Source organism: Kogia breviceps, chromosome 5, assembly GCF_026419965.1.
Source record: "Kogia breviceps isolate mKogBre1 chromosome 5, mKogBre1 haplotype 1, whole genome shotgun sequence".
Taxonomy (NCBI): Eukaryota; Metazoa; Chordata; class Mammalia; order Artiodactyla; family Physeteridae; genus Kogia; species Kogia breviceps.
Window position 1 is genome coordinate 75,491,481 of NC_081314.1, and position 17,575 is coordinate 75,509,055.

The window sequence follows — 17,575 nt, forward strand, 5'->3', positions numbered from 1 at the left end:
CTCTGCCATTGCGGAGCACAGGCTCTGGACGCGCAGGCTCAGCGGCCGTGGCTCACGGGCCCAGCCGCTCCGCGGCATGTGGGATCTTCCCAGACCGGGGCACGAACCCGCGTCCCCTGCATCGGCAGGCGGACTCTCAACCACTGTCACCAGGGAAGCCCCAGTACTACCATTTTAAAAGCTAAGATTGGAAGAGAAATGTACCTTAGTTGCTTAAGTTTAAGAAGTACCTTATCTCTGAAATATAATTCTAATTTATAAGAGAGTTAAGAAATTCTTCATGCCATGTTAAAGCTTGGATGAAAGGTAGTCAGGAAATATCTAGATGGGAGAAGCTTCAGCAAGAATAATTTTGTTCTTTATTTAGGAAAGAAAAATAGCAAGATACTCTTGAATTAAATTTTCATTGGCTCCTTCACATTCCTAAACTTCTGCCATGCTTGCGGAATCCTTGAGGGCCTTTATGGGTGAAAACTGTGGCCACAAAGTAGTGTGAGACCGAAAATCATCCTAGAAAGATAATTGTACTCAGAGTCTGGAACTTAAAACTGTAGAAAAGGGAAGACATGTTTAAACTGTTTCTGCGGAGATTGGGCTACGGCATGCCTATTTTGCCAAGTCTCCGCAGGTGATGGTTGCCACACACCGCCACCACCCACTCTGCCCCTGCACCAGTTCTCTGGAGAGTTCTTCACGCTTACAGGGCCACAGTCTCTCATTTTTATTAATGGGCATGAAATCGACATGTGTCTTCTTTTAGTAGAATCTGATAAATCATGAGACTATTGAAAATTTGTTATTTGAACTATTATCTGTAGTAGCATGTTCATTTTGTTTCTGTAGACATAACCAAAGAAAATGAATTTTAAAGGGATTTAAAGGAGGAGAGGGTAACACTGAGTTGTAGAATTCTAGGTACCTAGGCAACTGTAAAAACCATAATCTCTGTGGCATCATTTATACCTACATACTGTGATTGTGGTTTTTTGGTCAGTAATTATAGGTACTCAGTACTGCTTTCTCATCTCTCCTGACTTCTAGCACATTTCTAAGAAGTCTGTCTCTTTTTTTCTTATGTTTCTCACTGTGCCTTCTTATACATCATTATTATCTCTTGGTCCTGAGCTAGTGTTTTTCCTCCTCCCTGCTTATTTACCTTCCTTCAGTGGTTAAAAACCTTACTGAGGTAATGCCAGTGTTGTTTAATTGAGCAGAACGCAGGCTTCCCACTATAGACAACTGTAGATCAACCAAAATAACCAATTTAAGAAAAAAAATTTTCATGTCTGTTATGATTGATATATTCTGCCAAAGCCATTTGCTTCTTTCATAAATTCACCATATTTTGTATATCATATTGAATGTATTTGTTGAATGTTGGATCATGACGTTTTAATACAGGCTCTTCATTACCCCCTTCTCTTAACTTAAAAAAGAGGGAGAAGAAAGCTTTCTTCCACTCTGTCTCACCAGAAAACTGCCACCTCATTTCTCTTGTAGAGCAGCTCACATTTGCTACATTCACCCTCATACTCACACATTCCTTTGCTAGCATCTTACGACTAGCTTTCATCCCTAGCAGAACCACTTCTTACTTCTTTCTAGGTCACCAGTGATGTCCTAATCCCCGGTCCACCGAGTTCACTGAAACACTCATTTTTGTGTGTGTGTTTATTAGGAATTTTTAAGTCGATTGGAATATTTTTATTCTGTTTGACATTTAGAAGTGAGTATATTTGAAAAATGGAAAGATTGGAATGTTTCTTTTCTTCACTACAGAATAACTAGCTTCTTTCTGTTTTATGTTATCAGTGTTTGAGGTCTTTAAGGTATCTTCTCAGGGTTAAAGTGATTGAATTTTTAACTTCTGCCTTTGTGAAATATTTTTCCTAGTAAGGTGAAATTGACAAAGCAGCTAAGGAAGAGAGTGAAGGATTATTTTTACCTTGAGTCTGCAGAGATGAAGTAGACTCTGCCTTTGTGTTGTAGTCCAAAAAAGGGAGAGAGAGTGAGTTGACACAAAGAATAAAGTAATCCTCAGGGAGAGTCCTGTGTGTTAGAGAAGTAGTTATTTACATGCACAGTTCCACAGGATGAGTCCAAGTTGTGTGCTTTCCAGGTTATTGATGGGAAAATTTAGACTCAAAATGGGGCTTTTACAATCAAGCACATTTTTCATGCCCTAAGTCTGTCTTTTAAAGACATTGATGGATATTGATAAATTGGTACAAGATTAAAAGGATATTTACTTCTCTGTAATCTTTTACAGGCTACTGTTATTCAGTGCTTTACTAGCAAGTATATTCATTTTGCTTTAAACTCACATTTTAACTGATTAAAAGTGAGAATAAAGATAGGAAAGGGCTCTTCAGTAATTTATGGATTGAATTTTTTGTGGATCATTTTAAAGTGGTTTCTATTTATGTGTTATGTACTATGTGCTTGTTGTTTATGTGATTATGTATAAAAAAGACAGTGCACATTTTTAAAGCTAGAAATGAGGCTGTTTTTCCCCTTGTGAGTAATGCTTACCACTCCCTCAGTGAGACATTAGGATGAAATAATATCTTTACATTTTGGATTAAACTTTGATTTGTTTTTTAATTATGTATTCTCTCCATTCTAAGATGGAAAAAGATGGAATCTAGTTATTGAAAACTAGATCGAATTGCAAAACAATCCATTGATCTGTGGAACAGTATATTAAAAAATAAAATTAAACAAGATATGGATACATTTTTTTAAAAAGAGAACTGTCTTTTTTTTTTTTTTTTTTTTTTTTTTTTTTTTTTTGTGATACACGGGCCTCTCACTGCTGTGGCCTCTCCCGTCGCGGAGCACAGGCTCCGGACGCGCAGGCCCAGCGGCCATGGCCCACGGGCCCAGCCGCTCCACAGCATGCGGGATCCTCCCGGACCGGGGCACGAACCCGCGTCCCCTGCATCGGCAGGCAGACTCCCAACCACTGCGCCACCAGGGAAGCCCAAGAGAACTGTCTTGAAGGACAAATTGATGCACACTGAACTGGTAACCTCTGTGAAAGAGGGTTCTCAGGATAGTTGCAGGAGGGGTTGAGGACAAAAGAAATTTAAATTTCTTTACCATTTTATACATTTCTAAACTGTTTCTTTTTCTAAATGAACATAATTCAAAATTACCTTAGAAATTTCATATTCTTAATTATCACATTATAGAAATGATTAAGCTGATTCATTATATGATCAATTTTAAAAGTGACTGATATCTTCCCAAATAACCTCTTGGTAATTGTGACACCAAGAGACATTTCATGGGGCCACATAGTAATTGGTTGTCATCATATCATCCTTTGTGGTTGGGGATTCACTTTGAATTCTTCCTATTTCTAGTAACTGCCCTTACTGGATCTGTCACCTGTGAATGAATTGAAATCTTTCTTGAACTGGTGAAGTTTTCACACTTGTGCAACCCATTAACGATAATAGATTTTCTCTGCTTCATCATTACCTACTGTGTGTGGAATTAGTCCATTTAATTTCTCTTAGAAGAACTTTTTCAGTCTGTTCCTTAGTTTTAGTCTTTTGAGTTAGATCTTTTTTCTGGGCCAAGGAATTCAGGTCTTTTTTAGTCTCTCCTTTTATTGGTACCACTTCATATTCTGTGTCATGTGTACCTGTCTTCACCCAGTACAACTACCAGAATTTTAGGTGTTTTTGTTTTAATCTTTTTTATCACAAGACTAGTGCGTATGCATTGTATAAAGTTAGAAGATATAGATGGCAGAATTTTTTAAACTGTTGCCACTGCTGAGAGATAACCACTGTAACATTGTATTCTAACAAAATTTTTAATGTGATCTTAGGGACATAATTTCTGTTACACTTCTGCAACACATTTTTCATGAAGAAATCTTGGGTTGCCTTCCTCTTATACCCCAAATCTTCAAGTTGTTGTCATTGCTCCTGTTTCTGGTTTCTCAACTATCAGAGTAGGCTCAATTTCTCTTCCTTTCCTTCATACAAACTTATTTCAAAAAGATTCCCTGAGAGGAATAAGCAGCATTAGTAAAAATAAAACTTATGGTACCCATTGCTTTAAATAGGTCAGGGATTCCAGAGGCTATATAGTAACAAAACATGTACTAAAAAATCACTTTGCTTTTAAAGTTAATCTCCACCTGTATTCAGGACCCTGGCACTTCCTATATGTACTTGCACCTTCATTATGTCTCTCTTTCTTCAAAGATGCTGAAATCATTCCTGTCTTAAAAGTACTAGATTGATTCTTTTGTGCACTCTAGCTACTTTTGATCATGATTCTCTTTTATACAGGAAAACTTTTTCTTTCCTTAATAAATTTATTTATTTATTTATTTTTGGCTGTGTTGGGTCTGTTGCTGTGCACAGGCTTTTCTCTAGTTGCGGCGAGTGGATGCTACTCTTCGTTGCAGTGCGCGGGCTTCTCGTGGTGGCTTCTCTTGTTGCACAGCACGGGCTCTAGGCGTGCGGGCTTCAGTAGTTGTGGCACGCGGGCTCAGTAGTTATGGTTCGCAGGCTCTAGAGCGCAGGCTCAGTAGTTGTGGCGCATGGGCATAGTTGCTCTGCGGCATGTGGGATCTTCCTGAACCAGGGATCGAACCCGTGTCCCCTGCGTTGGCAGGTGGATTCTTAACCACTGTGCCACCAGGAAAGTCTACAGGAAAACTTTTGAATGTTTGGTTGCTGCCTCTACTTTAAACCATCCACTCTCTTCTTAACTTTGTAATCTTTTATTCTCACTTCTACTGAGATTGCTGACAATCAGGAAAGCAATGAGCCAGGCAAGCATTAGGAATAGAATGTATTCTCATGTAACTGCATCATTTGGTACTTTGGAATCCAAATTAAATCCTTTTTGGAACTCTATATATGTGCTTTAAATTTGTATAGAGCTTTGCACTTTACACCGTGTGTTAATGTTTGTCTTCTAAAGGCATATAAGGCTTGTAAGTTATTATCCCCATTGTTCAGATGGGGAAATTGATGTTCACTAAGGGAAATGATTTAGCCAGTTACATAAATATTCATGGCAAAGCTGGGGCTAACTACATGTGTCAGAGATAGTATCTTTTTAGATTTGTTTTGGGATTCTGTTCATTTTTAGTCTGGGTTTGTGCTAGTGGTGACTGTAGATAACGAAGTTCATATAGTTTGGCTTCCTTTTTTATATTATTTTCAATGTGTTATTTTTAGAGCCTACTCTCCTAGTTCAACTAATCATTAACTCAAGAACAATGAGTTTGTCTCCTAAAGAAATGTGTAATGGTTTCATTCTTCAAAAAACATAACCCAGGCTTATCCATCTATGCATTCTTATTGCTATTTCAATTTTATTTCTTTTCTGTAGAAAAAAAGAAATTGTGATTTATAATTTAAAGGTGATTTTCTAAATTACTGAATGCATGAAATTAATTCTGAAGTTGCATTTATGTCTTTGAGCCTTATTCTGCCTTATGGAACCAATATCAGTAATGATATCAATTTATAGGGTTATAGTGAGAAATAACTGAAAACTTATGAAATCAGCCTTAAAAAACACAAATGCCTATTAGTTCTCCTTGTGATAAGATTAATAATACTTTGTCCTTATGTAGCATCTTATTTGAGATATAATTGTATTCCATTTTTGTTTTTCATCTCACTTAATTCATAACTTTATTAAAGTCTGCAATTTTTAATTCCATACTTTTTTCTATAAACTTTCAGTTTGGCTCATAAATCAGAATTACATTCTCCTTTTTTGTATTATTTTCTTTTACTTTTAAAATTACAGTAATGAGCTGACTGTTTAAGAATCATTCTCATGATTCATTCATCTGTTACACCTCCTTTTTAAAATTTCAGCAGTGAAGGTCTTTTGACAAACCAATATTTATAACAGTTTGACAGCAGGATGGGGAACAGCGTTTGTCTTTGTAACAGCTTAGAGAAAGACCCTTTCCAGGACCCAGTCATGCAGTTACAATCTTGACCTCTTTCTTATGCTGGGAACATACATACAGCGGCACCTCCCATGTGTTTTCTTGTCCCATTGACTGTCCATTCACTTCCCATCTGTTTTGCAGTCTTAAAGGAACAGAAAGGGCCCTCTTCTTATAAATCTGTCTTTTTAGATGATAAATGATGACCTGTCTCTTTAAGGGCTGCCTGGGTGGTTTTCCTTCTCTTAAAATGTTTCAACTTCCCTCCTAACAAAATTCAGAGTAAAATATGCTTTTAAGAAGAGGAAAATAGAAAAGAAAAAAATGATGAATTATTTTAAAACCTTAATTGTTTGGAACTGAATATTTTACTGATCATTATGCTAACGCTTTTTTAGGTTTCCCAATTAATTACCTATATCATAGTTTTTAAATTGTAGTGATATTTAGGTTTTTTTATGGGGAGAAAAAGAAATATATTCATTTTGAAATAGTGTATTTATTTAAACTTTTTTGAGAAAAAACTATCATTAATGAGTTACCACATACAATAAATATTTTTTTCATCATAATATGAGTTGATAGTTGTAATGAATATGGAATGTTTTATGTACTGGATACAGAATAAAATAATTGACAGGAGACAATTATAATCTTACGGTAGAATCTATCTAACATTCACATTTAAAAAGACGAACATGAATCCCATAAAAATGTATGATTTTTTTCTGTTGCTGAAAATAATGACTTTAAGTATAGATTTTTATATCATTGAGTTTTCCGAGAATTGAGCAGAAATAAAAATAATTTTTTCTCTCATGTGGGGATTATTCATAGAAGGTTAAATGTGACAAATATTGTCCTCCCAAAATGTACTTAAATTACTGATTTAAAAAGTATTACCAGTATAAAAAAGATTATTTTTAGAATATTATAGTATATTATATGAATCAGCTACCTAGTGGTATATCTTCTACAAACTAGCTTGTTAGTTTATTAATTCCCTGCCTTATTCCCCAAACAGTTTGAGGCAGCTTGTAAAAATACTTGAGTGGAAAAATTGGGTGGAAGGGAAGAGAAAATCCAGGCAAGTGAAATAATGTGAAATTTGGGATAAGATTGGTGCTCAAGGGTTCTGCGTACTTTGCTATAAGCAAGCTGCATATCTGGCCCTGAGCTTCCTAGTAGTGTTACCGAACTGAACTCTGGTCTACTCGCCCTATGCACAGCAAAGCCAATCAACTGACACTGGGCTGTGGTGAAGGAAGTACAGCATTTATTGTAGGACCCCAAGCAAGAGCAGGCAGCTCGTGCTCAAAAGACCTGAACTCTGTGCTGGCTTTCAGCAACGGTTTTTAAAGGCACCCATTAAGTGTGAGGTTCACAGAGTGCCTGATCAGCTCGTGGACATTCTTCTGATTGGTTGGTGGTGAGGTAACAGGGTGATGTTTAGGGAAACTCAGTCATCAACTTTCCAGTTCCAAGCAGTCTGGGGTCTACTTGCTTGCTGACAGCACATAGTCACCTTCCTCCACCGGGTGGGGGGTCTTAGTTTCCACAGAACAACTCGAAGATATGCGTCAGACTGTCATCTACATCCCTTCAAGAGGAACTAGGATTCCTGTGACTCTGTTCTAATCATTAACTGCTTGAGTCTGCTCTTTGGAACTCAGGGAAGGTCAGACAAGAAACAGGGGACATGGAGGGCCTTGTACCTGGGGAACGCTCCGCAAGGTCCTGCTCGGTTTCAGTCCCCTCTTTTCTTTGCTACTTCTCAATCTTCAGGGGGACAGGAACGGGACAAGAAAAGGGGTAAAGTTTTGGGTAGAGAGGTTAATCATAAGCCCTGCAGGGGAACTTAGTTTTAGGGGGAGTTGGTTTCAGTAGCTGATGCAAAATGGAAAGCAGAGTTGATTACATGATTTATGGTAGCTCTCAGACAGCAGCAGAGCAGTTGCTTAGTTGAAGCATAGGTATACCTGGTACACACACCTGAGACAAAAGTCGCTAGTTCTCATAAGAGGAACACTGAGTTATATGATATACTGAATCAAATGACTGCACATAATCATGAATTTCATGGGACTCTTTATTGTAATGTTCTTCAGTGTAGGCCAGTAACAAGCAATTCTGGACAAAATCAGAATGATGCCATCTAAATAAATAGCTATTTGGTTTGGCTTATCTAAAGATGAAATATATAGCATCTAGAGAAATAGATGAATTATATATCCCCCATACAATTTTCCATAAATGTGATTTCTTCTTGCAACTGAGCCTTTTAATAAGTATCAGGTAGCAAAGAAAGTTCAAGATTTTACACTGATTGACACTGACAAGCACCTGGAATGGTGTGACTCTATTGGTTAAGGGCAGGTCCATAAGAATTAATAGCTGAGATGAAATTAGGGTTGCCATCTATTTTTAAAAGTTTAAGGGCCTAACCAATATAAAGGCCTGGGTATAAAGCTACTCTGTGTTCATCCATACTAAAGTCTTTTGGACAATAGGCTTCAAAATTCAAGAAAGTATTTTTTTAAGAGGTTTTGATTATATTAGCCAGAAAGGAGCCTGGTAGAAATGCTCAGTTAAAGTTGTTTTCAAAATTTAGGCTGAATTTATTCACAAGTCACTTTGAGTTGTTTATACATTCAGCAGACATAAATTATAATTACTTCACAGACTTTCTTATGGCAGCTTTCTTTCTAAATCATATTGTTTTGGGGTCTGAAATAGCAAATTTTAAAAATAATCATCTTTAATGTTTGGATTAAGTATTGGTTAAGTCAGATCACTCACCAATAAATAAATGAGTGAGCAATGAATAAATATTCATGGGAATCTATTACAAAGCAAGTGCTGTAGCACTTGCTGAGTGATTTTAAATGACAGACTTTTTTGTAAGTAGGTAATTCATACAAGCAGTCCCACGTTGATTCCTGGGGGAATAAAAACAGTATAAAACTGATCTTTCTAAAATGCATTCTGCAACCCTATGAGAATAATAATATGATTTATGGTTGCATTTTTTACTAGGATCTTTTTTTTTTGGTGGTGGTACGTGGGCCTCTCACTGCTGTGGCCTCTCCCTTTGCGGAGCACAGGCTCCGGACGCGCAGGCTCAGCCGCTCCACGGCATGTGGGATCCTCCCGGACCGGGGCACAAACCCGTGTCCCCTGCATCGGCAGGCGGACTCTCAACCACTGTGCCGCCAGGGAAGCCCTTTTACTAGGATCTTAACATCAAATAAAAAGATACTAAAGAACAAAGAAAAAACCATTTACAAGTTTTAAAAGGTACAATTAAAACATGATCAGAATAGTACATTTCAGTCCTAAATTTTAAAGTAATATGGGCTTTTTTTAGACTGATTCCCTCATTTTAGAAATGAAACTAGGACCGTGATTTGTCTGTAGTCATAAGATTAAAGGCAAAACCAGGACTAGAAACTTAGTTCCTCTGATCATGTTATGGTATACCTGTTAATACATTATGTTCTCATCTTGATAAAAATCATATGAAATAACTACTCCATTGATTGTTAGTGGCATTAGACCAGGGATTCCTAATATTTTTTTTTCATCAAACACTCCTTTCATTATTGTATACTCTTGTGAAGTCCATGTTTTATAAGATTTGTCTACAATGCACATAGTTTTAATTTGAAACATAGAATTGCAATTATATCTTTAATCAGCCTAAATAACTAATTGTTACAAGAGTAGATGTAATTCTAGCCCAAACAAATATTTCCATTTGAATTTTTGAAACAATGGAAATAACCTAGAGAACTCTGTTTCCACCTCACAGACTCCTGGAAGTCTGGGACCCCACCCAGCTTTACAATTACTGTCCAAGTCTCAGACAGCTTTCCAGGACATAGGAAGGGATGCCTCCTTCTTCTGTAACAAGCAGAAGCATACTGTTTGTCTTCATTAATGAATCTGTTTAAAAATAATCATATCCCTTTGTAGTAGGGGAAAAAAAGTACAGGGCCAAGATTCAGAAGATAAGTGTTGATTTAGCTATACATCTTTGACTCTGTATCTCTTTGGCTCTTCCTTTCAACTGTAAGCGTTGTACATCTTTTCTTGTGCTAAGTCTAAGATTTCGACTGTAGATTTGAGACTCTTGAATCTGGTCTATTCACTTTTTGTTGTTGGTTTTCTTTGCTTGTTTCCCTAGATGATTCCCTTAAATACTGAATTTCTAAAGAGCACTTACAGTGTAATTGTCTAATGAAAAGCAAGCCTGTTTAGGAACAACATATATAACATAATAAGAAGTGTTCCTTTAATTTTCAGTCTTTTAGTGAACAGCTTTTTATAGCAAAATCTCACCTACAAGATGTCCTCAAGCTTGGTACAAAATGTGTATGCAGTATGTTACGAAGCAGTTCTGTTAAGGTACATTTGGATCTTTGGATGTGTGGTTTGTTTAAAATACACTGCATTAGTAAGTTTGCAGCTCGTTTCTTTATGCTTTCTCTAAAAACATCAAAAGCTGTGAAAGGTTTATTTCAGTTCATGTGGTAGTGTTTTGTGTGTGATTCTTTGTTCCTGTTCTAAACTGTTATTAACCACTGAAGTGAACCTTCTCCCGGGTTTGGCCTTTTGGTATTCACAGTGTATTCAAATCCTAATTACAGATTAGTCTATATTTGAGACTTTTAGAGCAAGTATCAGAAGTCTCAAAAAGAAAATGAGAGTAGCAGTATCATTTCATGTGGAGATAAAGAGACCCAAAACATGAATGAGTGTCAAGTCATCCGAAGAAAAGAAAAAAGAGAAGGAACTTCATTCACTGAGACTGACGGTTTATGAGTTGGGGATTATGGGAATATTCATGACTCAATCAAGAAGCACACTGAATTGATGTTTGAAATTGTTCATCTTTTAAGTAAACATTGGACAAATGGAAAGTAGACTCAGTATTCAGTACATGTGGAATTGGCTATTTCAGTGTAACAGAAATAGCAGTTTGTTAATCCCTTCCTGAGTTGGTTTAGTTTATCAAGTAAATCACAAATTTATAAGAATTCTCTAGCTATATAAATATTTATTGCAAATATTTAATAGAAAAAGGAGTTTGCTCTATAATTAACCATGCTAATACATGCACATTTTTCTTTGGGAAAGTAAGTTCTAATGGTGAAAAAATTAAATACCATAATATTTGGGGATTGAAAGCACTGTAATAGTGAGACATTAATTTGGAAGGATCAGAAAGTGTTAAGTGTTAGTTGCTAACATTCCAACTTGATTTTTACACATAACTCAGTTTTCTATGCAGCCAGGAGGCATAGTTGGTATACAAGACAGTGCTGGAACCTTACATCAGAATTTAAAATGAATGAATTCAAATATGGAAAATATTGCTGCTGTATTATTTGTAATATAGCTCCCTTGCAAAGCATGAAACCATGCTTGTGTGTGCTTGTGTAGTCAGCATATTTTAGCCTTCTTAAGGTGCAATAATTAAGTTGTCCCCCACCCCACCCCCACAAAATGCTATTGTGTTCTAAGACCTGAGTATTCTCTGTTCTGTGGTGCTTTATGTGGTTCAGGTGACCCACCAGCTTTCCTTGATCTTCATTGTCAGTGTATACCCTGCCTCCTGTTCTCAGACTTGCTCTACCTCTTGTGATCCTGGCATAACATCCAGGAAGCATGTTAAGTGCTCTTTTTCCCTTCTTGATAACCTACAGCCCTCATTTTCCATGCCATACTTTTGGGAACTTCGTTTATCAAATATTTATTGAGCATATATAGTGAGTCAGACATTGTTGTAGACACTGAAGATGCTAAACATTTTTGGGCCAGTTCCCTACTCTTATATTGTTCTCCAGGGGTCTCTCCAAGTGTGTATAGATCTAGTCTCCTCAAGAGGTAATAATATTCATCCGAGTATGGTAGCATAGTATACATTTTTTAGACATTTCTAGGCACAGAACTACTTAGGAGGTGCTCAGTAACTATCTCACTCCCTAATTTTTATCAAAATGTCTTATCTTACATAAAAGGTAAACCTTTCAACAAATACATTTGAAATAATAGCATTTGTTTTGTTACCATTTAGAGTCTGCATATGGTAGCAGATCTAGTATGCGTTTCTTAATTGGAGGAGTGTGGACAAGGCTAACTCTCCAGGCTTAATGTCCTCATCTTTGGCAGTGAAACCTGCTGGGTTGTATGAGGACCAAATGAAATGTGGGATCTGACATCACACAAAACATAGTAGACACTTACAGATTTAGAGAGAGGTAGAAAGTAAGCAAGGAATTCTTCTCAAAGGCAGGGTATAATGTGTGTGTCCCCATGTCACTCCATTAAGTACATTGTATAAGTGAAGGAATAATGAAGAAATGAGTTTTTCAATTTAGTATTAAAAGGATACATTTATCACAATTATTCTTTTTTCTTTTAACATTTACCTCCATCCTCTTCTCTCCTCTCCTCTCCTCTCCCCGCATTACTTCCTAGTAACTTACTAATGTTTTTTGTGTCATTCTTGAGGTTTCAGTACAGTGTCCTGATATTCTGATTGTAAAATATTTTGTAAAAAAGCTTTTTAAAGGGAAATTTGGTAATTTTTTATTCTGTGGTTTTCATATTTAAATTAGTTTTTTTTAACTTTCATTTATGAAAAACATCACTTATCTCTAATTTTAGAAGAATTTGAATTTAATTCCGATTCCACAATTAGGCACATGCATTGGAGTGGCTCTTGGCTTCTTTCAATACAAATAGATCATGCTCTGAACAGTGTCTTGTGAGTGATGCAACTGTATCACCCACTCAGAGATAGTCTGTCCAGCTGAACACATAGAGGTCACTGACAGGGCAAAAGGATGGGTAGAGCTGGCCGTTCAGCTGCCTGATTGTACTCTGATCATGATAGAATGCAGATAGGATGATTTCCTTTCTTCATACAGTACAGTTTTCCCAAATAGAAATAGTTCTCAGTCTAATGTTAGAGAGCTGCTAAGGCTCTGAACACTTGTTTTAGATTTCCATGTTTTGTGCTATTTAAGCTAGATGATTTTTTTAAGACCCCATCCATTTCCAAAATTTTGAGACAGTTTAGAAAACTGTTTTCCACCTGTTTCCCAACCCCCTTTAAAAATTCTTCAACTGATGACCTATAGTATCTGGAACTCTCTAAATGTTCTATGAAGAAAATAGGTGAACTGTTTTTAAGCAACTACATGAAACAATTTTTAAAATAAGAAATGTGGCCTTATTTTGAGAAAGGAAGTATGTTTACTGGTTTGACTGCTAGTTTAAAAACAACAAAAAAACCCCCACAAAAAAAACAGACTACCAAAAAGTACAAATTAAACTTCCAAAGTTTAATTTTTTATATATAAGGAGTTACTCCTGCCTTTGTGATAACTAAAATCATATTTTCTCAGTAAATAATTTGATTAAGATAATAGGGGATCCGCCTCCCCTGGCTTTTTTTGGTATGTGTTAGTCTCGGTCTAATACCAAGAATGAGAAGTGCTGAATTACTGGAAAAAGAAGATGAAGACATTATGTTCTTTATATGCAACCCTGGTAGGCTGTGTTGAGTTCCTGCAATGCTAATAAGAATTTACAAAAAGGATAGTTCTTTTTATTGGCTCCTCATCACAAATGCTGTCTCACTGTTAAAAAGGGATACTTATATCTTCAATTGCAGATTATTTATTTTTAAATGATACAATTTGTATCATTTAAAAGATACAAATGTAAATCAACTATATTTCAATTTTTTAAAAATCTGAAAAACAAAGAATGTAAACATCATGAGAGTGAGAATATTGTCTTATTCAGGCTTTGCACTATGCAGCCATTCAGTGACTGCCAACAAATAAAGTATGCATGAAGTTCTGGGGGGAAAAAATATAAATGTTGACTATTAATACCTCTTACATGTTTTTTTCTCTAAGGTATAAAGTAGAATGCTTTGCAGTTTTGCCTCTAGATCACCAGCTTTGAACCAGTCATTTCACTTTAATTGATAACTCTCACCAACATGTTAAATTGTGTTAACAGGACAAAAATATTTGTTACCATGCTTACTATAACCTGTGTTTTAAAATGGGAGCTGCATGATTAGGTTAGTGAAGTAGAATAAATCACGACTTCTGTTTTTAATATTAGGAGATTGGCGTGTCCTGTGAATAGTTTACATTTTGAAGGAAATTTTTATATTTCAGAGAGAAATTGTAGATTTTATTTGAACATCTATAAACATGAAAACCTAAAATCAAATAAAATAATGTAAATCTGTCATCAGTGGCTCTGGTGTTTTTAAACTTTCCTTTCCTCATTCACAGCAAGAAAAGTACATTTTTATTTTTTTAAGTGTTATTTCCTTTTTCATGTTTGTTGAAAATAATTCCTACAATTTCTTTTGCCTTTCAATTTTAGAACATTTTGACATATAAAGGGTACATTTTAATGTCATATTGGTTGATCTTTGTAACTCTTCCCATTACTTCATACTTAGAAAGTCATTTCCCAGTTGAAGGCCAGTTATATACTCACCTGTATTCTCTTCTAACTTTAAAAAATGGTTTCATTATTTTTTTTCATTATTTCAATATTTTCATTATTTTCATTATCTGTTCCAGATAATGCTAACTGTGAGTCCTTGGTTAGACTCCAGAGAATCTGACAACTCCTTAAAATTCTATACATAATGGTATATTTATCTATACTTGCATTTTTCTGTGTAAGGATCCACAGCTTGTATTAAATCCTCAAAAGTATCTTCACAAACGCCCACGCTCCTCCCTTTCCAAAAATTTAGAAGCTCCTGCTATTACATAATCTGTTCGAACTTTATTTGGCTATAAGATGGTGTGTGGTGCTAAGGTAATTTTCCCCCCTTTTCCCAAGTCGTTAAAGTATCCCAAACCATTTATCTTCTATGATTTGTGATGCCTTTGAAAAATAAATTTGTTTTTAACTAATTTATTATCTCTTTTTATCTCCACAGAGAAAGTTAGAGAAATTCAAGAAAAACTTGATGCTTTTATTGAAGCTCTTCATCAGGAGAAATAAATTATAATAAGTGAGTAAAAAAACCTCTTACTGCATTGGTAATGACTTAAACACAAAATTTATATTTTAGACTTATTTTAATAGTTTATCATTCTATTTAACTGTATCCAACTTGTTCCTTAATTATAATCTTAATGTAATTAAATAATTTTAAAAGGAGGAATTTCTGAAACTAGATTCTAAATTTTGTATGTATGATGTTCCTTTGAATAACTTGATTGCCTTGTGGTTAAACTGAAACTATCCTCTAGAACTCTTTGAACAGAAGAAAGGTGAATAAAGCTGAGATATTTCATGGTGTGCAGGTGGCTCATAGCGTTTCTGTATGTGAAGAAGTGAGCTGTAGCTCTCATTGTTTTATTTCTCATTGTTCATATTCAGTGGATAATTGTGTATATGTTCACTTGCAAAGCTTTTTATTTGTCTTGACTAAAAATTTTAACAATTGTTCTTAATCTTATTCTCAATGTTTGAAAATATTTAAATAAACCATTTTTCAATTTAAAATAACTTAGATAGCTGTAGAATTTAGGACTCTTCTGAATGTATGGGCTCTTGTTTAATTCTGTAGTCTGGCATTATAAGCAGTTCCCAATAAAATATTGTATATTGGAAGACTTCCCTTAGTAGCAGAGTTAATTGTTAATTATTGCTGAAGAATTATAATTAATACGTGTTTTATAGAAGAAGTTGAGAAAGGGAAAATGCTATAATTAAGACCTTATCATTAATTTGAAATATTTAATTACTCACTTTATCTGCGAGCCTTACACTATAGGCAGCCTGCAACACAGTCGGAAGGGAAAGGAATAGAAATGTGAAAGATTCATTCTCTCCCTATATGCATTCTGTTCAGAAAAGGCCCTTAAATCAGACTGCTACTTTCTTGCAGTGTAGGGGCAATATATTTGAGAAAGCAAGCTAGAAAGGGAAGCACAGCTCAGACCAACATCATTCAGAACAGTATACCAGCAGTGAATGAGAGAGGAAGGAGTTAAAAGCTTTAGAATAATGCTTTGTTACTTTGTTTGTCTCTTTCATAAGTTATGACTGGTGTATACAAAAATATATCTAGAAACTAAATATCAATCATCTTTAACTCAGACCAAACATAATTCAGTGTTTTTAAGTGTCTGTGTTTGTAAATGTTTTATACAACTTCAGTGTATGAAAATTTTATTTTAAAACCATGAAGTGTTACGATGTCTTCCTCATCATCATAATTACTATCAGTAGTTAATGTTAGCAACATTTTGAAAGTCTTCTGGATTTGGAGATTCTCTTCATAAACACCAGTTTACTTGATGTCTTTGTTTACACATATGGTTTTTTGGGGGGAAAATTCACAGAAACCCCATTAAAAATATAAGGTATGTTTCTGTCTTTTCAATGAAATAAGGTAGCCCAAAGCCAACCAGTGTTTTACAGAACAGTCATTGTCACTTCCCTAAGCTGATCAGTGTGACATCTGGAGTTACTGTTGCTGCTGGGAACATGCCTTTTCCTGCCAGAGTGTCTGCCTCAATTGCAGGCCAGGGCAGTCCTATGAGGCCGGCTGTGTACAGGAAAATAGTCCCAACTTTCTTTGTTCCCTACTTGTCTCTACTCTCTATGCCACGAACTGTTACATAAATCTGTGGATTGGACGGATGATCTATTTTGTATCCTGCAAATCCATTTAAAAGAATAAATCTAGCAAAATTGTAGCCTTGCTTCAGTCTGACCATTTAATAAAAGTTACCAAGCATCTTAAAGAATACCTTCACAATGACAGTTTTAAGATGCATGGAGTTACTGAGCCTGATCGTTTTCAGTAACCAATTCTGATACTTGCTGAAGATGAAGTCCAATATTTGATTCATACATCATGTTTGATAAAATTATTTTATATTATTCTGGTGGTGGATATTTTAAATTTAATAAAACTAGCAAACTTAGGCAGTTAAGCTTCAACATTTTTATGATCATGCAGTAGTGAAATTTACTTAGAAATTTTACATTTGTCTCCCTAGACCTAAATTTATCAATGAAAATTCTGTTTATTTTTACAGACCTCCTACTCATAGTATAATCACCTCTGCACACATCTGAAGAAAGAAAACTCCAGAGCCTTTTGTCCTGCCTTTTTTTTTCTTCTGCTATTCCACCTTTCTAAACATAAAATAAAGTCATGGAATAAAAATAATTTATGCGTGTTAGAGGCACTTTAACCATCATCTGCCTTTTCAATGGAAAAACAGTGGAAATGGCATTAACATTCTATTTTTTTGTATTAAAGTGACAAATTGGGATAATTTAACTTGGTATGGCCAGTAAGTAGGCTCAGTCCTTGAAGATAAGAAGCTCACTCTCCTGCTTGTTGTCTCATTTGTAGTGGCACTAGTTCAACTAACTCATTAGCTGATGTTACTCGATGTCGGTTTCTTTTCCAGAAAATGAATGCTAGGTGTTTTGTAATAAAACTGATGGCAATTTTCTAAGGGCTATCAATTGTATATAACTTGATGGTAACCTGCTGAGTTTGTTGTCTGTATCTGTAATGTTCTATATCCAGAAACTATTTGACCATGATAATTCCGTTTA

General features: G+C 35.5%; 1 protein-coding gene across 8 annotated transcripts in view; it reads left to right on the forward strand.

Annotated features, from left to right (window-relative positions):
• The window catches only part of OPA1 (OPA1 mitochondrial dynamin like GTPase), a 96,761-nt gene extending 79,584 nt beyond the window's left edge, over positions 1-17,177 (forward strand). For all 8 annotated transcript variants that reach the window (XM_059064022.2, XM_059064020.2, XM_059064017.2 and 5 more), the window contains 2 exons: positions 14,928-15,002; positions 17,044-17,177. In XM_059064022.2, coding sequence (XP_058920005.1) covers positions 14,928-14,992 — 65 coding nt within the window. In that variant the 3' untranslated portion in view covers positions 14,993-15,002; positions 17,044-17,177. The remainder of the gene's footprint in view (positions 1-14,927; positions 15,003-17,043) is intronic.
• Positions 17,178-17,575: the final 398 nt, after the last annotated feature.